Source organism: Myotis daubentonii, chromosome 8 (genome assembly GCF_963259705.1).
Source record: "Myotis daubentonii chromosome 8, mMyoDau2.1, whole genome shotgun sequence".
Taxonomy (NCBI): domain Eukaryota; kingdom Metazoa; phylum Chordata; class Mammalia; order Chiroptera; family Vespertilionidae; genus Myotis; species Myotis daubentonii.
In genome coordinates, this window is record NC_081847.1 from 35,452,559 (window position 1) to 35,477,250 (window position 24,692).

General features: G+C 50.7%; 1 protein-coding gene across 1 annotated transcript; it reads left to right on the forward strand.

Moving 5' to 3' along the window:
• Window positions 1-453: 453 nt before the first annotated feature.
• On the forward strand, window positions 454-23,884 carry BPIFB1 (BPI fold containing family B member 1). The gene is made up of 16 exons (XM_059707577.1): window positions 454-492; window positions 1,951-2,107; window positions 4,621-4,762; window positions 5,772-5,879; window positions 6,845-6,985; window positions 7,757-7,838; window positions 11,168-11,231; window positions 12,957-13,042; window positions 13,994-14,173; window positions 15,541-15,594; window positions 16,059-16,217; window positions 17,775-17,842; window positions 18,843-18,888; window positions 19,965-20,028; window positions 20,949-21,025; window positions 23,813-23,884. The coding sequence occupies exons 2-16, from the start codon at window positions 1,993-1,995 to the stop codon at window positions 23,843-23,845; spliced, it is 1,419 nt and encodes a 472-aa protein (XP_059563560.1). The 5' UTR covers window positions 454-492; window positions 1,951-1,992; the 3' UTR covers window positions 23,846-23,884.
• Window positions 23,885-24,692: the final 808 nt, after the last annotated feature.

Below are 24,692 nucleotides of genomic sequence, written 5' to 3' on the forward strand. Positions count from 1 at the left end.
GACCGAGGGGCAGGAAGCAGGAGCTCAGGCCTCCCACAGAGAGGCATTGTTCATAGGCAGCAGGCATGACCACCTGGGAAGCCCAGGAGGGGCTGCTTGCCTCTCTGGAGATGTGCCCAAGGGATAGGCAGGGTCTCTCCCAGGAGACTTCACCTTTAGGAGCTGGAGGTCTTTGGCGCATTAGCAAACACAGCTACCATGTGCCTGGTCCAAGTGCCTGCCATGTGCCCCAGCACCCGGCACGCCCTTCATGACAGCCCAAGACCTTTCTCCAAACCTCAGGAAGCTGGAGTCATGGGGCTGCTCCAGGCAAAGATGTGGTTCAACAGAAGTCACAAATATTTCCCTTGGACACCTTGGCCCACTCTGTAGTCTCAGCCCAGAGTGACGTGCAAAGACTAACTGCTTAGCCCAGAGTATGCAGGATATAAGGCTGGACTTCCAGACCCACTGCCCAGGTGAGGAGGAGGCTGAGGACGCTGGTGTGTCCAGGTACAAGTGTGGGGAAGGGGCTGAAAGCCTTGGGCACCAGGGAGGTTCTGAGCTGGAGATACCTGTTGGGGTCAGGTCAGAAGAAGGAGGGAGTCTTGGTCCTCAGGTAAGGTCCCTCTGTCGACTAGGACCCTCTGAGGGGGTAGAGAGGCGCCCAACTCCCTTACCCAGAAGACCAGAGAATGGTCCTGAGGAGTGAGAATGGCTGAGTCTTTCCCTGGCTTTATCTGGATGACGTAAACCCATTCTGTACACACCAATTGCTCTGTGTCCAGCCCTGGGCTTGGGTGATTCTGGAGACAAGAAGTATCAGACAGTCCTGGCCCGCCTAATATAGGCCAATGCAGTATGTGCTGTGCTCAAGGAAATCCCAGGGGTATGGTGGTGGTGGGAGGGGGCAGTCAGGGAAGGCTTCCAGGAAGTGGTGACATGTCAGGTGAGAACTGAGTAAAAGTTGGTTGGAGAAAGGCATCTCATGCAAAGGGAATCACATAAGCAAATGCCAGGAGGTGAGATATGGTGTGGGGTGTGTGTGTGTGTGTGTGTGTGTGTGTGTGTGTGTGTGTACGGTGCTGGGATTTAGGGAGGAGACACTTTTCCACAAAACAGATGTTACCATCCTATTGGTTCTCTGAGTGTCTCTGATCAGAGAACAGAGTGACATGCAAAGATAAAGGAGGGAAAATAGAGCTAAGATGCTTAAAAGAAACTTCCTGGGCAAAAGAGCAGAGTGCAGGGCATCTTATCTGTTTTCTCGCTTTAACTGCAAGGTGATTCTTTCTGAGCCCAGGATTAGTAATAATAACTGTTGTACTCATAATAACAGCTAATATTCATGGAGCTCTTATAGCGTGCCAGGCCACAAATGGATGATTTCATTTAATCCTCCCAACAACCTTGTGATGGAAGTATTATTAGTATCCCTGATTTTATAGATGAGGAAACTGAGATTCAGAGAGGGTAAGTCCCTTGCCCAAGGTCACACAGCAAGTGGTAGAAGCAGTCCACCAACTCAGGTCTGACTCTGATGTCCATATTTCTCCTCTACCCTTAGGCTTCCTGGCACACAGGGATGGGGGATCCTGTGACTCCACAGGGGTCCCATGGCCTAGGCCTTTTCAGTTTAGCAGGCTTAGATTCCCTGTTCTTCCAGGGCTCCCAAAGGTCATTCATTTATTCAGCAACCATTTGTTTATTAAACACCCATTGTGTGCCAGGCACTGTGTTGGGTGCTGGGGATACAATGGGGAGCAGGCAGACCAATGCTCCCTCCCAGAGCTCATGGCCTGGTCAGGGAGGCAGGTGTTGAATCATTATTGCAAGTGTCTCTAAGAGCTCATGCTATTCTTAATCACTTCACTAAACAGCCTCTGCTGGAATCCATGCCCAAGTCACAAGGCGTGGAGGACCTGCCCTTGGCCTCTGCCTGGCTAACAGGGCCCTTTATGCAAACCCCAGGTTCTCACATCTGCCACCTGCTGCTCCTTGGCCCCCAGGAAGATGGCCAGTTCAAGGACCTTCACCCTCCTCTGTGGTTTGCTGGCAGCCACCTTGGTCGGAGCCACCCTCAATCCTCCTGCAGTCCTCCTCCTCGGCCCAGAAATCATCAGAGAAAGTAAGTCTTGGCCGCCCAGGCTTCAGCACCATAATGCAATGGGGCAGGTGGAGCAGCTCTCCAAAGGAGGGAGGGAGCTGCCCATGACTGGGGGTGTGCAAGACACAGTTAGGACCCAGGTCTAGATGAGACTCCAGTGGGTAAATTGTAAAGGCTGAAAGTGTCTGTGGTCCCAAGAGTCCATGATTCCAATAAACCCTCTTAAATGCCATGATTCCAAAACTGACCACTCTGAGGTTCCGCAGCCTGCAGAGGGCGGTCGGCCCTGAGTGTGACGATGCATGCTCTCGCCTAAAACCCACTGGCAAAGCACCTCCTCAGAGTCTGAGTCAGTGGCCAACCAGTCCCCAGAGAGGAGACCCTCAGCTGCAAACCCTGCAGCCTGGATCCCAGGCACAGCTTTCTCCCCTCCAGCTCTGCGGCCCGGGAACCTTCCAGAGCCTGGGCTTTGTCCTTTGGAAACAAACAGGAAGGCCTGCCTCCCGGGTTGCTGGGACTGTCCAATAGGACAGGGATTGACAAGAACTTGGCGAACTCTCTGGTCTAGTTTCTCGACGTCAGCTCTTCCGACCTTATGAGCCAAATAACTCTTCACTGTGGGAGTCTGTCCTGTGCATGCTTAGCTGCATCCTCAGCCCAGTGCTAACAGCCAAAAATGTCTCTAGACATTCTGTCTCTTCGGGAACAGAAGCGCCCTGGTTGAAAACCATCGCTCCAAAGTGCTGTGCCTGGAGCATGTGATAACCAGTTGGCTCTGGAAATCCATCTAAACACTTAGAGGCCGGCCCTCTGCATGCTCTGGACCTCGGCTGGGCTGGATGGACAGGCGCGGGACCGGGTCCTGCAGGGCCACAGCTGCTGCAGCCGGAGGAGGGGTCCCACAGTAGGGACAGGGGCAGAGAGCGCTAGGTGCTGAGGGGGCAGGCAGAGGTGCCCTGGGCACATACCGTGAATTGCAAGCACAGTGCCAGCCAGAGGAGCTTGGACATGAGCAACCATGGCAACCATGGTGTAGGTCCCCCGAAGCAGAATCTGAGTTAAGGAGTTGTTGGCGAGTGGTTGGCCTCAGAGGTGTTCTCAGAAAACACCCACAGGCAAGGGCGGGCCAGTTGCCACAGGGAGCTGGAGTGCAGTCCTACTGGGCAGCTGTGTTGGTTAGGACCAGTCAGGAGACAGAAACCCCATGGTAAGCCCGACACACGAGTTTGTATAAAGAATTATGAGCAGGGGGTCGGAGTCATGGGCCATTGGCTAAGAAAGAAAATAAAAACTCCAAAGAGGATTGGGGAGGGGGGAGAGGCTAATCCAGGGACAGAATAAACTTGGAGGGGACAATCCTCCCTGACCTCCTGAGAGGACTGAGGTTGAAGCCCACGGGATGGTGGGGACATCTGTCCAGTTTTCCGGGTCAGAGCGGGTGCACAGCTGGCAGGCTGGCAGCGGGCAGAGACCTGACTGCGAGGAGCCGATGGAATTCTCTGGGAAGCTGCCCCCAAGGATCCCAGAGTAGGGACAGGGGCAGAGTGCGCTGGGTGCTGAGGGGGCAGGCAGAGGTGCCCTAGGCCCATACGGTGAATCGCAAGCACAGTGCCAGCCAGAGGAGCTTGGACATGAGCAACCATGGCAACCAGCAGGAAGGCGGTTGCGGTTGGTTCACTGGGAAGCCTTCTCAGGAAACTTCCTGGACAGGAGCTGGGGCCCACAGTCCTGCTGAACTCGAGCCTGGACCCCACAGGAGCCTGCGAGAGGAGCACAGCAGGGCCGGGAGGGGGAGCACTTGCTGCTGCAAGGCCCTCCAGAGCCTCTACTGACGGAGCTTAACGTCGCACCAGCAGCGGAGGAGGACCACTTACAGGGCCCATCTCCATCATCACAGAGCAGGCTAACAGGGTGGTTTTGTTGCCGAGGGGCAATAACACACAGGGACTCTGGGGTGCAGTGGGGCACACATACACCTGAGTCATCCCGCCTGAGGGCTGCGGGAGCAGGGTGTTTATACACCAATTCCCGTCAGTCACTGGGCTCTCCAGCATCAGCTCTCCGGCACCTCTGACCCGCTCTGCACACAAGCCAAATGGACAGAACCCAGGGCTCCTGGCTCCCAGGCCCCTGACCCGACCTCCTCCTTTCTCTGCTCAGCACTCGATACTCTTTGGACAACAGGCCCGTAGAATGTGGATGCCAGAGAATTGTGTTTTAGGCAGCAAAACAGCCCCAAACAGGGACCTATGAGTTCCCTGCCTCTTGGCTCCAGAAGTGTTTGCCGCCGGCTGGTGGGAGGGATGCAGAGGCTGGCAATACTCAGGGGGGTGAATGGTCCGCCCATGCCCTAGCCGCCCCAATCTGGGCCATCATGCTCAAGGCCACGTCAATGGTAGAGATGGCCAGGATGGAACCATCCGTACCCTCACCTTGAGTCCAGGTCCGAGTAGTCCTGCGTGATTGCCCTCTCCCAGCCTGGAGCCCCTCCTTGCCCCTCCCGCTGGACTCTAATCCCCAGAATCTGTCTCCAGAGCTGACACAGGAGCTGAGGGACCATAATGCGATCCAGATCCTCCAGGAGCTGCCTCTGCTGAGCACCCTGCGGGAGGAGCCGGCCGGGGGCATCCCCGTTCTAGGCAGCCTGGTGAACTCTGTCCTGAACCACGTCATCTGGTAAGCTGGGAACTCCCCGCCCACACTTCTGCCCAGGACACACTCTGCACGTTTAACTGGTCAGTCAATAAGCATCAATCGGTATCAAATCTGTCTGACCACAAAGAATGGAACGAATGAAGTCCCTTCCTCAGAAGTTCCCAGATGAGTTAATAACCATAAGAGAGTCACGTGGGAGCCTGATAGGGTGACTCCAGGGGAAGGTCACCTGGGGTGAGAGGGTGAGGGTGATGCTTCTAAGTCTCGGTGACAGATGAGCCATTGACTGCATGTTCACCAGGAGACAAGAAGGAAGCGGTATTCCAGGCAGAGGTGGCCAGCCTGGGGAAAGGCATAGCGCAGTGATTCCCAAACTTATTTGGCCTACCGCCCCCTTTCCAGAAAAAATATTACTCAGCGCCCCCTGGAAATTAATTTTTTTAAAAATTTTAATAGCAATTAAACAGATATATGTATTAATGTTTCTACCCTTTTCGTAAAATATAGTAAAGAAAGGTGTAAGTTAGAAACATTGAAGTTTGAAATTATGAAACTATTTATTGAACTCAGAATAGAAAGGTAATACAAAAAAAGTTAAAACAAATGCCCCTGTGGCCATCACCGCCCCCCTGGATCGCTGCAGCGCCCACCAGGGGGCGGTAGCGCCCACTTTGGGAATCACTGGCATAGCGGGTGAGAGGCGGCCAGAATGGCTGGTGCTCAAACCCCAAGGTAAGGACTGGGAGGTCAGAGGGGTTCGTTCCCAGAGGGCCTACAAAGTCAGCCCAAGAAGCTGGGATTCATCTCTTAAGTAATGGGGAGCCATGGGAGTGTTGAGAGCAGGAGCAAGGCGGGGCGGGGGGGGGGGGCGGGGGGGCGGGGGGGTATGGCAAGACCATGCTGGGGAAGAACCAGTGGATAGGGCTTGGGTCCAGCTGCTGGCTGGACACCAGGGGAGACAGAGAAGATTGAGGGGAATGAGTTTGTGGCCGATGCTCAGATAAATCTCATCTCTCCTGCATCCATCCAGGCTGAAAATCACCTCAGCCAACATTATGGAGCTACAGGTGCAACCCTCTGCTGACGACCAGGAGCTGATAGTCAATATCCCACTGGACCTGGTGGCTGGATTCAACACGTGAGTATCCCCTCAGTCAGGCATAGCAGGCAGATTCACCCACTCATTCCCCGCTTTCCTCTATGCAGGTATCTGGAAAAGAGTTCTAAGCAGAGGGAAGAGCAAGTGCAAAGGCTCTGAGGCAAGAGTACACTTGCTTTGTTGCAAGAATGGCAAAAAGGGGTGGGGTAGGAGAGAGGAGAGTCATGGGAGGGGAGGCCAGCAGGCAGCCAAGGTCAGATCATACAGAGCCTTATGGACCAAAGTGAGGACTTGGCCTCTACTGAGTGAGATGGGAGCCATGGTGGGTTCTGAGCAAAGGAGAAACATGACATGTTTAATATTCTTAAAGAATAACTCTGGTTGTTGTATATGGAGGCAAGAGCAGAGGCGGGGAGGCCATCCAGAAACTACTGAAATAATTCAGAGGGAGACCATGATAGCTTGGACTGGAGTTGGGGGGCAGGAAGATGGTGAGAAGTGGCCAGATTCTAGATACATTTTGGAGGTAGGTGCAGACAACAGGATTTCCTGATGATTGAATGTGGGGGGAGAGGAGGAGAGAGATTAAGGAGTCAAGGCTGAGTCCAAGGTTTTTGCCTGTGCAACTGGCAGGATGGTGTGGCCAGCAACCAAGACAGGGAAGATCGTGAGAGGAGCAGGTTTGGGCAGGATGCACAGATTAATTTTGTGCATGCTGAATGTGAGATGCCTGTAAGATACCTGAGTAAGGAGTTGGGTATAAATTCGGAAGCTGTTTTAGGATTTAAACCAGGAGAGGAATTAAAAAAACAGAGCCTGGGACATGCTGGGGTAAAAGAAATAAAAAGGTGGGCTGGCGGGGGGCAGGGTGGGGGAGGATGCGGAGAACCCAGCACAGGAGCCTGAGAAGAGAGGTGAGAGCACCAGAGGACAGAAAGGGACAGCAGCTTCACTCCAGCCTGGAGCTGGGATGTGCTCACAGCATGGGGCACTGTCACTCCCAGGCCCCTGGTCAAGAGCATTGTGGAGATTCACATGGAGACAGAGGTCCAAGCCACCATCGGCGTGGAGACCAGCAAGAAAGGCCTCACCCTCAGCAGTTGCTCCGACAACGGCAGGAGCCTGCGCATCAGCCTGCTGAAAAAGTGAGTGTGGCCCCCTCCCATTGGGCTCCCGCCGTGCCTGGAGGGGAGCCAGGAGGTGGTTTTGCCCCATTTTACAGATAAAGAGCACTGACGCCCAGAGATAGAAAGGGACCAACCCTCCCGACTCTGGATCTGGGGCTCCTTTCAGAGAACCTGTGATGCCAAAGAAAGTTCAAGACATCAAGGGTGGAGTCGTAATGGTGGGATTTCAGGCATCGTGCCAGGCAGTGGAGCAAACTTTCAAAGGTGGAGAGGAGCCACCTGCCTAGGGCCCCTCAAACCCCCCCTAGGCAGGTGAGGGTAGAGCCCCTGCTCTGGCGTCAGGCAAATGCATCTCCTCGTTTCCTGTGTGGGTGATGCTGGGCCTGCCTCCCTGTGCCTCACTCAAGCTGCAGTGAGAGGTTAGCTCAGGTCACAGCTGTAACTAACTCAGCACAGCAGAGTGTGGGGCACACAGCAGGGGCTCAAAACCGTGGTGCTCCCCTCCACTTCCCCTTAGCAGGGGGACGGGGAGAAAGGCCAACTGCCATTGTCCCAGTGTCCAGCACACATTTCTGTGACAACCCCCGGCCCCTGCTCCCTGAGAACTCCCTGCTACTATCCACACCTGGCTCAGTAGACAGGGTCTACTCCCAGCCTTGTCTCCCACAGGCCCAGCAACCTTGGGCAAGTTCCTTTCTCCCCTGGCCTCAGTCTCCCTTTCTGTAAAACAATGGAGGGGTGGTCATCTCTGACCTCTCCTAAGCTCTCTCCCTTTCTCCTCTCCGGAAGGCTCTCCTTCATGGTCAACCCCTTAGCCAACGGTGTCATGAAACTCCTGGTGCCAGCCCTGCCCAAACTGGTGAAAAGCCAGGTGAGTGGAATCAGGTCCTCACGGGCCGGTAAAGATTGCTCCCCCTGAAGGGCTGGGATGGAACTGCAAGCTGGTGTTACGGGACCTTGAGTGGGAAACCGAGTCTGGATCATTCTTTCAGCAACGAATCGTTGAGGCCAGGATAATGGAACTGCCAAAAGTCAGGCAGGAGACTTTGGACAGTGATGTGCTGATAAATCGTTAACTATTCACTGTGGAGAGTTGAGGGGAGAGAGCCCAGATGTGCGTGTAGCATTTGCTGATTTCCCTGATGTATACCACTCCCTCCAAGGCCAATATCAAGCTACTAATGTGACGTCACTGAGCAGAGCTGGGAAGAAGTGTGCCGTAGCACACTGCTGTGTGGTATTTCCACCACACGGATACAATAGACATGAATAACCTCAAGAGCAGGAAATAACAGTAAGATATAACAAAATGATTAGTGAGATTCAACAAAATAATTAGGAAGTAATGAGTTTCGAGTTTTCATTAACTTTGCTTTTAGTATAGTTTATTTAGTTGTAAGTTTATATACTTTAATTTTTAATAATGCCTCAGCTTGGCACCAGCTCAGAAACTCCTGAAAATTTAACAATTTGTCCTCACAAACCAATACAAGCTGACTCTAGTACCCTAGTGTCTCAGACCAGCCGGCGGTCTTCAGGGGTCTGTCATCCACCAGGTCCTGTTGGATTTATTTTCCTGAGTCAGTAAACACGAGTCAGTCTCATTTTATATGTCCCTTACAGGCCACGGGTAAGTTAAAACTCTATAAGTTGGTTCATCCACTTTGACCATTGATTTCTATAAATTCCAAGATATGTTCACAGCAATGGGCCTCCTGAGGGTCAAAATACCTTGTCATATAACTAATATGTTTTTTTACAATAAAACTTTTTTGAAAGAAAATGATGATGTAATAACTAAACAACTTTAGGGGAGAAAATACCCATAATGCTTCTACCTTAACTTGGCAGCTATTTTCTCTACTGTATATTGCACTCAAATGTTTATGTGGTGCACTCGTTGTCAGTACTACTTTATATTATTTAAGTGATATATATTTTCTATGCCATTGCACACAGTTCATAATTATGAAATAGCTACATCATATTTAATACTTTATTAAGCCATTCCAGAGAGCCTTCTTAAAGGAATCTGAAAGTAATTTTGTAAAATTTGGCTTTTCTTACATGAGATCATTTTTCTTTTCAGAAAGTTTGTTTTTCTATTTAAAAGTGGGCGTTTCTTTAAATAAAAAAAAGTGGGAGTTTCTTAAAGTAGGATCCAGCTGGAAATTTCTTGCCAGCCTTCACCAAAATCATTCTTAAACTGGCATCATACTTTAATCGCCTAAAATGTATTTTTACATTTTCTACCTTTTACATTTACTAGAAAAAAATGGCAAGGACTTGGGATTACAAAATGCTCTTTGCATAAGATCTGTTTTTAAGGGTTAAAAGCCACATATAGTGAACAATATGAGACAACCGGCTGTCTATTAATCATCCTGTTCTCCCATCATGATTCACTAGAGTTGATATAATGATCATATAAATATTTTACTTGATGTGAAGGGGAAAGCATGGCATATTGAAATCTGGCAGAAGCCCATCTAGAAAAAGCTAAAGCCCCTTTCAGCGTAAACATGTGGGTCCCATCAGCAGTGCCTCCCTTATCTGCGGTTTCAATTTCCAAAGTTTGTTACCCATGGTCAACTATCCAAAAACATTAAATGGAAAATTCCAGAAATAATAATTCCTAAGTTTAAAATTATGCACCATTCTGAGAGTCGTGATAAAATCTAGAGCTGTTCTGCTCTGTCTACCCCAGGTGTGACTCATCCCTTTGTCCAACATCCCCATGGTACAATTGCTCCCTGCCTGTTGGTCATTTAGTAACCCTCCTGGTTATCAGATGGATTGCCATGGTGTTATAGTGCTTGTGTTCAAATAACCCTTATTTTACTCAATAATGGCCACAAAGTGCAAGAGTCATGATCCTGGCAATCCAGATGTACCAAAGAAAGCACTGAAAAGTGCTTTTTTAAGTGAAAGGTATGTATATATAGGAAAAAACATAGTATATCTAGGATTGCATACCATCTGTGGTTTCGGACATCCATTGGGGGTCTTAGGATGTATCCGCTGTGGATTAGGAGGGACTATGATCCTGCTACCTGGGCTCCACCTTAGAGATTCAGATTTAATTGGTCTGGGTGGGGCCTTAGTATCCCAGAGGATTCTGGCTTGTATCCTGGAGGATTCTAATGTGTAGCCAGAGTTGGCACCACTGGTGAAACTGAAGGAAGAGGAACTCTGGGATAAGATGCAAAGGTTGCCAGGGACACCTTTCCCATGAGAAACAGGTGGTCCCTTGGCAGTGAAGTCTGGGGGTCTCTAAACCCGAGTCCTCCGTCCTCCTGGGTTCTGGGTTGGCAACGCAGCTGGGAGCAGGAAATGGGTTTTTCACCGAAAAAGTGAACATTTCTCAAAGTGCAATGTCCTTTCTTGAGAGGTAGCAATGGGTGGTCAGCCAAAAGGTTCATCCACTGGGGAAATTGCACCAAGACAAAATCTCAGGTGCCTGGAAAACGGGCTGCCTGGAGCAGGGAATGAGCTCCTCTGGGGCCCACAGGCAAGTAAATGTTTATCCCCGTCTTGAACAGAACAGGTAAGACCAGGATTAGGTTAGGCCAGGGTCTCCCACCCTTGGCACGACCGACATTTAAACCGGATCCTTCTTTGTTGTGGGGAGCTGTCCTGTGCACCGTGGGATGTTTAGTAGCATCCCTGGCCTCTATCCACCAGATGCCAATAACATCACCTCCCAATCTGTGACGACTAAATATGTCTCCAGAAATTTCCAGATGTCTTCTGGGGGACAAAGTTGCTCCCTGATGAGAGCTGCTGGCAATTTGGGAGGAGCTAGAAACCCACAAAGGACACAAAGAGATTCTTCTCGTGTCTGGTTCGGCCTGTCTTGCTGGCCTCTGCTCTGAGTCTGACATGCAGAAGGAGCTCGGTAGTGACGTGCTGAATGAATGCGTGAATGAAGGGAGGACCTCTCCATCTCCTTCCCATGGAAAACATGGGCTCTTGGGAACAAGATGGGGACAAAAGGCCCCAGGTTCACCGGGGCCTGAAGTGGGGTGCTCTGAGCAGCAGAGTTGGCTGGGGGAGTAGATGTGCGACCGAGTCCTCTACCCCATGGACAAAGTCCTGGCTGGCCATGAGCACGGCGGCGGGACTGAGGCCACGTGGGCTGGGCATGGGTCACTAGGGGACCCCTGTGCTGATGAAGTTCCCTCATTTGTGCTGTTACAGCTGTGTCCCGTGATCGAGGAGGCCTTTGAGGACATGCAAGAGGACCTCCTGCATCTGGTGGAGGGTGAGTGCACTGCTCTCTCCCACCTTTTTTCTTTTCTGCTGAGCCAGCCTCCAGGCTGCGGCTCTGGAGGGGGCACCTCCCCAGTCTGGCCTGAGCAGCACCAGTTAATTCCTGCCTGGGATGAGCAGACAGGAATTCACAGTTCTGAGTTCACCAGTATCTACTATATACTATAGGCACGTTTCCACATGAGCCAGCAGGTGACCCAAATAAATCTGAGTTAAAATCCCAGCTCTACTATTGATTTGTCTGGCGACTATGGGAAGCCAGCTCCACCTCCTTATCCTCAGCTTCCTCATCTGTAAAATGGGACTTATACAGCCCTACCTCGGGATTGTTGGTGAGGATTAAAAGTTTATAGGAGAGTTCCAGGCACATAGCGGGTGCTCTGGCTGCAGATAGAAGTTTATTCAAATGTGTGCTGAATGGATGCATAAGTGAATGATACAGCAAAGACTGTGGGCTTAGAGAAGAGGGAACAAAAGAAGAGGTCAGATGTATGCTCAGGAGGGTCACTTCTCCCTCCCTGAGAGTAGCAGAAATGGGAGGTCACAGGCTTCTACCCCCACCTCAAGTGTCTGCTGTGCTCAAGTGCCTCAGAGCGGGGATTGAAAGGAAGAAGAAAATTCTATTGCCTGCTGCTTGGGGATCTGAAGTGGCTCATTCAAAGGGGCCACCAGAGAGGGGTGGGAAGAGAATGGAATCAGTAGCATTGAGTGCCCATAGAGCAAATACTGTGCTTGGTGTTTTATATAACTGGCTGCTCCACAGACATCACTGTGAAGTAGTGATCATTACCCACTTCACAGATCAGCAAACTGAGGCACATTAAGTCCGTTATTCAAGTTTACAGAGGTTAGGGATGGGGAAGGCTTAAATCCAGTTCTTCAAATTTCAAGTGTGGTGTAATTCAGATTCCAGCCAGCTTTACTAGGTACCCGTTCTGTACAACCTATGAGGCCAACGTTTCTGTATCGCACCCCCACTTTAAAATGAGTAAACTGAGACTGAGGAGGGAAGAAACTACCTAAGGCGACTGGGGCTAGAACAGAAGTCTGTCTGGATGCTCTGCTTCCCATGGGCAGGGCAAGCTTCGGGTGCAGGGAGCGGGGGAGGGTGTAGGTGGTCCAAGGACCTACTCCCTGCCCTGCCCACCCCTGAGCCTCCTCCGTTGCCCTGCCCATTCTCCGCCCAACAGCGAGGGCAGCTGAGACGCCTCCGCCCCCTCGCGGCCAAGTAGGGAATCCCAAGGCGAACACATTTGAACCAGAGAACAGATCCAGACCTGCCTGGATAGGATCAGTCTGGTGGGGAGGTAGAGAGTTACAAGCAACAGGTCAGTTGTGTTCAAACCAGGACGCTGACATAGGATCACTGGGTCCAAATCTTTTCACAGTATGAGCAAATCATTTCACTTTTCTGAGCCTCAGTTTTCCCATTTGTAAAATGGGGGTAAGAATAAGAGCTATACCCCCTAAGGTTATTGTGAGGATTCGATGAGCTAACACAATGAAGGTTTAACACAGTTCAACACTCAATATATGTTTAATAAATGTCCGTTATTATCATTTTCGTCATTGTCATCATCAACATCATCATTACTCCTGCTCCTCTCTTCTTACCCCTCCCCATGCAATAATGCAGCTCCAGCCAAAAGCAGCCCCCAAACAACCCACCCAACCCTGCCCTTCACCCTCACACAGCTTTCTTCTTGTCTCCGAGCAGCGCCCATTTCCGTGAGCAGTGACCACCTGCAGTTTGACCTTCTGTCTTCTGCCATCAAGGATAACAACATCCAGCTCAACCTGGGGGTGAGTGTCATGGACCTTGAGAGTAAGTGGGGACATCACTGCCTTCTCTGACCCCAGGGTCAGATACTAGGGGTCTGTTTCAGGGGAGAAAACACTGGTCACGGTTAAGACACACGGGCTGATTGAGAAAAATCTCAATATGCCAAACATGTCCCATGCAAACCATTCTAATGGGGAAAACACGGCAGGTAGAAGCTAAGGGCCAAGCACAGAACATCGATCCTGGTGATCTGTCCTCCGACCCTGATCTCCCCAGTCATGGGCCAGAGTGTTTGCACTGGGGCCCCTGCCAATCCCCAAACATCTGATTACCTTGAAACCAGATCCCAGGTTCAAAGCACACAGACCTAAGTTTCTCACCCAGCCCCACCAGTCCCTGGCTGTGTGACCTTGGGCAAGTCTCTTCCCCTCCCAAAGCCTCAGTTTCCTCATCTGTAAAGTGTAGATAATCACAGTCCCCAAGGAGGGAGTGACATGCGACTGAAGATTGGCCGGCAGGAAGAGCCTGGTAAATGGAGCTGCATACACCCTGGAGCTCGACTCCCTCAGGGCCCACACCAATGTGGACAGCTTGTATCCCAGACCAGTTTTCATGGATCCCTTGGAAAACTGCAGCATCAAGCATTTCCAACCATTTTCTTGCAGTTTTTAATTTTCCCTTCATCCAAAGGGCTTGTGAAGTATCTGAAAAGTTGAAACCTAAATTCCAAATAAGACAATTAAAGTTTTTAAAAATCAGAGGTTATCTGAGGGGTGCAGGTGGGGTAGCTATTGCTAGGCACCTGAGCTTACTCCTCACCTACAGCAAGGCACTGGATTCTGGGCTGAGCTTCCTGACAGCAAGTGCAAAAAGGGAAGCAGTTTGAGAGGCATTATTTCCTTCCAGGTGGTGGTTGGGTAAGGCGTGGAGTTAAAGTTTTGATACCAGCTCTCTGCTCTGTGTCTCCTTAGGCCAAGTTATTGGACTCACAGGGAACGGAGACCAACAGGTTCAGTGAGTCTGCGGCTTCCCTGACAATTCCCGCTCTGGACGACGCCCCTTTCAGCCTCACCGTGAGGCAGGATGTGATGAACGCTGCAGTAGAGGCCTTCCTCCCTTCAGAAGAACTCGCGGTCATGCTGGACTCTGTGGTAAGCCTCGACATGGGACAGAGGAGAAAGCCACCTCTACTGAATCATGGGAACTTTCTGAATCAAAGGGGATGCAAGGGCCCCGGGGCACGAATCCCCTGTCACGCTTAGTTTAAACCCCTCTAGTAATGGAGAGCTCCCTCCCTCCCCTGACAGTCTCTGCCTCTGACATATCGTTCTAAAGATGAAGCTTTCCCTGCAGCATCCAGTCCTGCTCCTCGTTCTGCCCTCTGAGAACATGACACCTGCTTCTTCTGCCAAATAACAGTCCTTCCCAACCGAAGGGCATCTTAGATACTAGTAACTAGGCTGCTGCCGTCCACCCCGGGGCCCATGGCAGACATGACGAATCAATCAGGGTCCTCCCGATCAAGCCTCAGTGCTGACACAGCCTTGGAATGCTTCTCAAAACAGCACACCCTCCAACTTCTTAGAGGGGCAAGTGGCGTTCAGCCTCTCAAGATGGAGCAATAACAGGTCTGTGTTGCCCTTAGATGTCCCGGGCTGCACGCGCGCTACACTGACTGGCTCAGCGTGTGCCTACCCTACGCCGGCAGGCGCGGGTAACCCATTGAACCCCATTCGTGATGGGGATTGGGGATTGCAATTATTCCCCATGAACGAGGAATTCCCAGGAAGTGCGGGTCATAAGCTTGTGTTGATTAAGTCCCTGCCCTTTGTACACACCGGCCGTCGCTACTACCGATTGGATGGTTTAGTGAGGCCCTCCGAACGGCCCCACCGGGTCGGCCCATGGCCCTGGCGAGCGCTGAGAAGACGGTCGAACTTGACTATAGAGGAAGTAAAAGTCGTAACAAGGTTTCCGTAGGTGAACCTGCGGAAGGATCATTAAAAAAAAAAAACAGCACACCCTAGTCAGCCAGGGTGTGCCACCGCCTCCAAGGTGACTGATGGGGAAACTGAGGCCTACAGGGCAAAAGTGTTGCCCCAAAGTTAGGGGAGGGTGTCCGGACTTAAAGTAAGCTGACAGACAACAGATAACCAAGCTCTTGAGGATCAGAATTCAGAGTAAGGGGCTGAGATGGTGAGAAAAGAGGAGTGGTCACTAGCAACCACATTCAGGACGACAGTAAGGATTGGGTCACTCCTCTGTGCGCTCTGGGAGCAGGGAGCTGCCCTCAAACCCACAACCACTACCAACCCACAGTAAAAGTCCAGGCCAGCGGGGATCCCCTGCCTCACAGCAGCTAACATAGGGCTGTTTTTTGCAAGTGACAAATATGTAGCCTGGCCCACCAGGCCCACCCAGCTTTTTTGGGGTGCTGGGGGTCGCAGCAGTGGGGCTGCTGCAGGGATGTCTCCCCCGCCCCTCCAGCTGACCTGCTCTGGCTTCCTCTCATCCTCAGCTTCCTGAGCTGGCCCTCCGGCTGAAGTCTAGCCTCAAGGCGATCAGTGAAAAGGTTGGTCCACTGGCCATCTGCAGCTTGATGGGTGTTTGCTGGGGTCTGTCCTCGGGCCTCTGGGGAATAAAATTACGTGAGAGCACTCTCCTCCCTTCCAGCCCTGTCCTCACGAAGATCTCAGGCCAACAGGCCAGGCTGACCTGCATCACATAATTACACAGATAACCTGTCAGCGAAGAGGACGGATGCTAAGGGTTATGAGAGCATTCATGGGGCACTGAGAGAGTCTGGAAAACTAGGGAGGGGTTCCCTGGAGAGAAGGGGATTCCAGACAGAGGGAGAAGCAAAACCAAAGGCTGAGATGGTGAGAGCAATCCGTTCCAGGATGGAGAGGACCGTGTGGCTGGAGCACGGAGAGGAAGCAGGGAGGCCGGGAAGTTGGGCCCGGGCCAGGCCACATGGGACCTGCGGGCCACGGCGAGGTGCTTGGGAGGCCACATGCAGGTCTGATGTCCCTCCAGGCTGCGGCTCAGCTGGGGCGCACACAGATTGTGAAGATCCTAACCCAGGAGGCCCCATCGCTCCTTCTGGACAAGGACAGTGCCAAGCTGGCCCAAATGATCGTGATGGAAATATTCGCCTCCAATGAAGTCCGCCGCCCCTTCTTCACCCTGGGCATTGTGAGTTAATTGCCTGTGACATTGGCAGCAATTTAGGGGACCTACACTATTCCCATTCATCCCTCTTGCTTTGCTAAACGTTTCCACCTTTCTTGTCACCCAGCAGGATCGGGGTATAGGGGGCGCTAACCCCAAGAATCAGGAGCTTTGGGGGCCCTGATGACTTTAACCCTGTATGACTTTATTAGTCAGTCAAGCCTTTACCCCCTTTTCAGTCAGTTACTGGCCACCAAGTACTGCCCATGGGTAGGAAGGACGTGACTCCCAGCAAGGCAGCTCTGTTCAAGCAGGCGCATGTCTGCAGCGAAGGGTCTGGGGACTGCTAGCTGCAGCACTGGGCAGGGAGGGACGGATGCCCCGCCCTTTCAAGGGGATCTGAGTTGGGGCACTCACTGCACCCACTACAGAGGCAGAGAGAACAGAGAGACAACACGGGATTTATGCTTGGCTGCTGGAACCGTGCCTAACCAAGGAGCCTGGACAGTACCTGGTTGTTAGAAGGAACCTAATGCTGACACTATCCTTATAGCAGAGTTGCAGTGGACAGCTGTATGGGTTGCCCACACACAATTTCAGGGGTGCCACTCACAAAAGACTACAGGAGACACAGTGCCCTAGCTTCCTATATTGAAGGATATTCTTTTTGTTCTTGTTGTTAATCCTCACCTAGGGATATTTTTTCCATTGATTTTTAGAGAGAGTGAGAGGGAGGGGGAGAGACAGAAAGAGAGAGAAACATCCATGTGAGAGAGACGCATTGATTGGTTGCCTCCCACACCAACCGGGGCCGGGGATTGAACCTGCAACCTGTGCCCTTAACCAGAATCAAACCCGAGACCCTTCAGTCCAAGGGCCAACATTCTAACCATTGAGCAACTGGCTAGGGCTATTGAAGGATATTCTGATTCCCAACCAGCAGTGGGAATGAGCTTCCCTGGTGACCTGGCCCCGCCATGGCCAGCGGCAGGCACTTTTCAGAAGGCCACCAAGCCCAGGCCTGCAGGACAAGTCTGTTCTCTGGGAGCAGCTCACTGGAGCTGGAGCCTGGCACTCTGCCTCAGGCTCACCCCGCCCACAGGTCAAGTTGATATATATCGTTGTCACTTGTATTTGAGACCTGACTTTGCTTCTGACCTTTCTGATAATAATAATGCTTAACATTACCAGGAGGTTATTGATCTTTGTCCCTCAGTTCCCTCACCTCTACCATGAGGTAAAAATAGAAGCCACTTCAAAGGGTTGTGAGGATCAAAGGAGATAATCATATAAACTTCTTAAAACTGCCGGACACACAGTGAAGGCTCCATGCATATTGGCTGCTGTCATCATCATTTCCCACAGCAATCCTATGTGGCTGTCTGTTCAGTGGGGAGTGGGTACAGGTACTATCCCATTTAATAGATGAGGAAAGTGAGGCCAGAGAGGTCAAACCCTTTCCCAAGGTCGCAGAACCAATAGCTGAGATCCAAGTGTCAGCTTGACCCCAGGGCCCCTTGCAGAACCCCACACCCCACCTTTGATACATCCTCTAAAAGAAATGTGGGTTTCTCATTGCAGGAAGCCAACTCAGAAGCTCAGTTTTTTACCAAAGGTGCCCAGCTTATGCTCAACTTAAATGAAATCAGGTAAATCATTGTGAAGAATCTGGTGATAAAAATGAGTGCCACCTGGTGACCGTTTGGGTTTCTTGAAACACAGTCTTTTGTGTGTGTGTGTGTGTGTTTATTATTATTAGTTAAGGTATTACAAATGTGTCCTCATCCCCCCCATTAACCCCCAACCTCCCCCCCCCCCCCGCCTAAACACAGTGTTTTGAGTCTCTGGGGTGTGAGCATCCAGTGAAAGCTACTCCAGGGCAGGCAGAAAGGCTGCCTTACCTGGACTGTCCCGCTGTCGAGGACTGAGTGTGAGAGGCAGAGCAGGAAAGGGAAGTGGCCTTGCAGCAGCCATGGGCGTGCTGACCCTGGCCACAGGAACAGCCTGCCCAGCGTCATCCCCTCGGCCGTGGGCGGCCCATTCTGGACACCTCCACACAGAGGCAGTGACAGTCATGCCTAGATGCGAAGCCCCCATAGAGCCCAGCCCAGAAGCACGGGGCTCCAGCTGCATTCTGCACCCCTGCCTGACCTCCCACCCAACCACCCTCCTGCTGCCCTAGCCACTCAGATGTGCAAAACAGAGCCCACCACCACCCGCCACCAAAGGTCCTGCTGCACGCGGATCCCAGGGTGCCACTGCAGACTTGGCTGGCATTTGCATGTCCATGAGGACCCTTCTCAGAACAGAGGTCAGCTTCTCTCAATTAAGAAAGAAAAGGAAGAAGCAGCCAGCTCTGCACATGCCTCTGTGTGGCTTTCCCAGGGCTGGGCTGACAGCATGCCCACACCTGGCAGACAGTTCTGTCTCCCCATACCACCCTCAATTACAATGTAAGCTCCATAAAGCAAGAATTTGAGTTGGTTCGCTGCTGTATCTCCAGAGCCTACACTGTGCCTGGTGCATAGTAGGTGCTCAATAAAGAGCTGTTGAATGAATGAATGAATAAATGCATGAATGAATGAATGAATGAATGAATGAATGAATAGGACTTGGAGGGTCCATTCTCATGGGTATTATCTGTTGCAGTTCTGATCGGATCCACTTGATGAACTCAGACATTGCCCTGTTCGACGTGAGTATTAACAGATTGTCCCTGCGGACACAAAATACCCCAGAATGGTCCATTTCAAATGGAGACATTTTGCAGAATGTGCTTTCAACAGGTCCCCATGGGCAGCCCCATAGTGGGCTGGCCGGCCTCCACGTTATCAGCTACAAAGTCTAACCTCCTGGTTCAGGCATTTACCTACTTTATGCCAAACACAGCTGAGAACACACAAATACGGACACACAGATGCACATTTACTTTCCTGTGAAGTTTTGACCCAAAATTAAGAAACAAATCTCTTCTATTCACAATCACATAAGCTCATCTCATGACCATGAGCAGCCCTTTCCCTCTGATCCTCAGTTTCCTCATCTGAGTCAGACTAAATCAGAGTCTGAAATTGGCTGAATCCTGTCTTGTGACATGGTGTCGGTTCTGGGGGTTTGGTGTGTTTGTTCTTATATTTTGTTTTGGTTGTTTTTTTGTCCTTACATGTGTTTTTTAATGTATTTTTATTAATTTCAGAGAGGAAGGGAGAGGGAGAGAGATAGAAACATGAATGATGAGAATCATTGATCAGCTGCCTCCCACAGGCCCCACACTAGGGATTGAGCCTGCAACCCAGGCATATGCCCTGATCAGGAATCGAACTGTGACCTCCTAATTCATAGGTTGATGCTCAACCATGGAGCCATGCCAGCCGGGCTGTCCTTATATTTTTATTTTGTTTTTTAATTAATATTTTAAAACGGGAGGTTTCCACATGAAAACCAGGACTCTGGCTTCCCTTGAGAAGTCAAAACCTCAGGAAGCACAGGGCTAAATTTCCTAAAGGCACATTCTGCTGGAGCCCTTGAGAGTGAAGGCGGGGTGGGGGGGACATCCTTCTGATGCACCCCAGCCCCCTCAACTATGGGACCCCAGGGCCAGTTGGGTTTGTGTCACCCTCAGGAGCCCTAGCAACTTTGACTGGCAGGGACTTGGGATTCCAGAATCTCCGCCAGCCGTCCTCACCATGGGGCTGGGCTGTGCCCATTCTAGGAATGGCTGGGAAGACTTGGGATTCTTAGCCAGGGTGCAATGTCCCTTCTCTCTCACAGCCTGAAATTCTGAAAGACATCGCCACTGATATCCTCGCCGCCACCTTGCTGCCAAATCAGAATGGTGCGTTCCTTTGCTATCCATCCCCCCACTTCCCAGGGCTTTTGAGGGTGGGTGCGTTACTTCTCCTGCCTGAGTCTCCATTTGAGGCCCTTTCACTCATTTTCCACCCTACTTCAAATTCCACTTCTCCAGGAAGCCTTTCTGGTCACCCATCTGGAAATGAGCTCTCCCCTCTCCACCTTCCTTCACTGGTTGCAGAGCCTAGGCATGCAAGATGAGCCAGGCAATGCCCATGGGGATGACAACAGGAGACCAAGGTGTAAACAGACAAGAGCACACTCGATGTGCCTCAGACACACCTGGTCCGAGTCTTAATTCCCTTCTTGCTGGCTGACTGGCCTTAGATGAGCTGCCTTATTATTCTGAGCCTCAGTTTCTCCATCTGTAAAATGGGGAAATAAGAGTACCTTCCTCAGAAGCACAAAGGAGATGGTGTTTGTAAGGGGCAGAGGGGGCTGCCTTAGCCCAGTTGGTGCTCAACATTTCTCAGCCATTGTTGTTGCTGGCGTTGTTATTTGTGTTCATGGTGGAGGAAGCCGAGAGAAAAGATGGAATTACTCTAATTAAGCCTCAGGTCATGGGGGTGGGAAAGTTGGTAACCTATGACAAGCCCGCCTCTTTCATTCCTTTATTTTATTAGAATGAGACATCTCAATTTCCACACTTGTGCTGTGGATGATGGGAGGCCTGGTACTTGAGCAGGAATGTGAGAGGATGCGAGGGGTGCCCTTTGGAGCAGCCAGAGCTGGTGCTGGATGGAGGCAAAGGTTAAGGAGATGAGGCTAAACGGATGCTGGGCAGGAGAACAGCTGAGCAGAAGCAACAGGGCCAGTCTGCATGGGGTGTGCCGCCTCTGGGAATTGTGAGCTTGCCCACAGCTGCCCAGGACCACCAGTCTCCAACCATATTTGTTATTTCAGGCAAATTAAGATCTGGGATCCCACTGTCAATAGTGAGGGCCTTGGGATTTACCGAAGCTTCATCGTTTCTGACCAAGGTGAGTGGGGTTAAACATCCTGCCCCAAGGAGGGCATAGTCACTAGGAAAGCCCTGGGCTGGGAGGTGTGGGCTGTGCGCCAATCCTGACCCCGCTGCTCACTCACGAGGGACCTTGGGCAAGTTGCTTCTTCTCTCAGGGCCTCAGTTCCTCATCTGTAAGAGGAAGAATACAACTGTCCTTGCCAGGGGTCAATACACCTCCAGCTTTTCCCACCCCATTCTTTCGTTTGTTCATTGATTCAGTAAGGCCTTTCACAGTAGATGCTCAATAAGTGCTGATTGAACATATGACTCTTGTTGGCAGCTGTTAGGGAGAGGAGCTGTAGCAGCATCCACCTCCCCCAAATATTGTCATTAATAATAGTTAACAGTCCATAATCATTTTGTGCCAGGTACTGGGGTGTCTTGCTCAGTTTTCACAACTACCCTATGAGGTACATCCTATTGTCATCCCCATTTTACAGATGGGGAAACTGAGAGTGAGAGATGGCAAGTCCATTTCCAAGGTCACACACTCAGTAGGTGGCAGAGTAGAGATCTGCACTCGGCACCTGCCCTGATAACCCCCTGCTTTGGGCTCCAATCTCCACATGAGCCAATGACAGCGAGGTGATTCCATCTTAATCAGCTGCCCAGCAGGCATTTACTAAGCACCTACTATGTGCCAGGCACTGATCACAACTGTGAACAAAAAAGACAGAAACCCCTGCCTTCTTGGAGTTTCTAGTCCACCCTGGAGTGGAGGAGACATTGAAAGCAGAAGTATTAACAATTAAAAACATCCACAGGTCAGGGAAAGCTGTTTAGTTACAGAGAAATCCCCAGAGGAAAGGAAGTCTCAAAAATGCCCCACTCCACTAGAGTCGAATTTGGGGGAAGGGTAGGAGGCTTTGTTAACAAGCTTTCAAGGCAAGTTGACATTTGACTTATTATCAGCTGCCCACCCTTTAGCTTTCTTTGGTGAAGAATAATGAGAAGAGTACTGTGGATGGTACCGAAAGAGGCTGAGAATCTAGACTTAGGGACCAGAGGACAAGTTCAGATCCCAGCTCTGCCTCTCTCCAGCCATGGGACCTCAGGCAGGTCCTCTGGCCTCTCTGAGCCCAGCTTCCTCATCCGCAAAACTCAGCAGATGTCTGAATACACAGGCCATGCACTAATGGACAACATTACAATGATCTGAGTAAAATATAAGTAGTTCATTTATCTAAGACATATGTGCACTTGGTTGGTGTTGGATGGACAACGGGTACCCATACAACTGTATGGCTGAAGCTTGGTTTATTTCACATATCTCTTATTAGGGGACATCTAGCAATGCTCCTCTTTTTTATTTTCTAAAGCAACTTGCATCGCATAATTCATCATTTACAGTTTGAGTTGGAAAAGTATCATTTCATCCTTTGGAACTGTTTCCAAATTTTCTGTTCTACTCTGTTCATTTATTTTGGACTAAGCAGCACAATTATTTCCTTTATATAGCTTTATAATATAACTAGAGGCCCAGTGCACGAAATTTGTGCACTCAGTGGGGAGGGTCCCTCATCCCAGCCTGCACCCTCTTGCAGTCTGGGAGCCCTCAGGGGATGTCTGACTGCTGTGGAGGCAGGAGAGGCTACCACCACGGCCACTGCGCTCGCCAGCTGTGAGCCCAGCTTCTGGCTGAGCGGCGCTCCCCCTGAGGGAGCACACTGACCACCAGGGGGCAGCTCTTGCATTGAGTGTCTGCCCCCGGTGGTCAGTGCGCATCATAGCGACCGGTCATTCTGCCATTTGGTTGATTTGCATATTAGCCTTTTATTATACAGGATATATTTTAAAATCTAGTCAAACAAATGAATAAGTGGTTAGATGTGAGATTAAAGCAAATACAGTTTTTTAAATGGGAGAATCTAGATCATGAGTATATAAGTGCTCACATAAAATTCTTTCAACTTTACTGTATGTTTGAAAATGATCAAAATAATAAGACACTGGGGGGTAGGGGAGGCCAGGGGATTGTCAAGGGTGGGGGGAAAAAAGAGACATATGTAATACCCTTTGTAATACTTTAAGCAATAAAACTAAAAAAAAAAAAAAAAAAAAGAAAATGATCAAAATAAAATGTTGGGGGAAATCTAATAAAGTTCTTCATAGCACACTTAGTTAAAAAGAAAAAAAAGCCAGAGCCTTGTTAAATATTTAGCTACCTAAATGGGGGAACGGGAGGACATATGTAATAGTTTCAACAATAAAGATTTTTTAAAAGACTTAGCTGCCTTGCCCTAACTGGTTTTGCTCAGTGGATAGAGCATCGGCCTGCAGACTGAAGAGTCCCAGGTTCGATTCTGGTCAAGGGCATGTACCTTGGTTGCGGGCACACCCCCAGTAGGAGGTGTGCAGGAGGCAGCTGATTGATGTTTCTCTCTCATCGATGTTTCTAACTCTCTCTCCCTCTCCCTTCCTCTCTGTAAAAAAATCAATAAAAATATATTAGAAAAAAAGAAAGATTTAGCTGCCTAAGGCCCAATGGGTACAACCAGGAATCTGCATTTGAAGAAACTTTTGGGGAAGTGTTGGTGATCAGCTGGGACAAGGGACAGCGATCCTATATAATCCCACACTCTGCGGGCAGACCCTACTCTTCTGTCCCTCCCAAGAATTCTGTCTGCGTGAGTTCAGGATCTTGACCCTCAGTACCAGTGGTCACCTTGAGGAGGACATGCCAGCGTAAATCACAAGGCAGGAGGTAAAAAACAAAACAAAACAAAAAAAAACCCAGTTGACTTTTCTCCTCCAATTGCAGGACGCCATTGTGTTCACCTCAGACTCCTCGTAGAACCCTGGACCCCTCTCCTCTCTTCCAGAGAAGACTTGGGAGATCGACTTTCTTTTTTTTTTTTTAGGCTGGCTCCCAGTGGCATCCAGCTCCGTAGGTTCCCTCTCTGCAATGAATAAATAGTTGTCTATGACTTTTGAAGCCTGGAGTGTATCTTTGTCCCAGGAGTCACTGTGCCCTTGGCAGGCTAACGGGCTGGACATCCGAGCCACATTTGGATCATGTTCAGGCCCTTCTGAGCCAATCTGGGCCACCTCTGAGCTATGTTTCGGGCCACATCAGACCACATGTGGATAACAGCCAGGGTCTTGGCCGCCTCCCTGGGCTTCGGGAATAAGAAAGCTGGTTGTGCCCTCCTGCCTTCTGGGTTGGCCCTAAGACCCCCACTTGCTGGGACAACCTCTCGGCCAGGGTCGCATGCTTTGTTGATCTTGGCAGTGTGGTGGGCCGACGGCTGTTTGAACAATGTGACTGTAGAGGCAGGCTTTGAGTTCTGGCCGGCCCCCCTCAGTGGTTGTTGACCCTGGAAGGTGGCTTCCCCTCAATGGGCCCCAGTTTTCTCTATAAAATGGGGAGAACCATAGTCCCAATCTTAGAAGGCTCTAGCGAGGGTGAAATGAGAGAGAATGGTTCCAGACACACGGGAGGTGCTCAAACAATGTCGCCTGCGGGCGATGTCCTCACTGTTGTTACCTGGCCTCCAGGATGTGGGCCTTATCACCGAAGGCCCTTCCTGCTTGGACAGCAACGGGACTGCCATTGTCTCCCTGACATCCCTGCAGCATCAGGTTCAGGACAGACAATAGGGCCCCTGTTCTCCAGGCTCTGGGCCCTCCGAGCACACAAA

What these genes read in the sequence shown, in the direction of transcription:
- BPIFB1 (XM_059707577.1), top strand. Translation starts at nt 1,993, where the DNA reads ATGGCCAGTTCAAGGACCTTCACCCTCCTCTGTGGTTTGCTGGCAGCC. An exon ending in CCTCCTGCATCTGGTGGAGG is followed by an intron (nt 11,232 to 12,956) that starts GTGAGTGCACTG and finishes GTCTCCGAGCAG; the next exon opens with CGCCCATTTCCGTGAGCAGT. An exon ending in CTTGCTGCCAAATCAGAATG is followed by an intron (nt 20,029 to 20,948) that starts GTGCGTTCCTTT and finishes TTGTTATTTCAG; the next exon opens with GCAAATTAAGATCTGGGATC.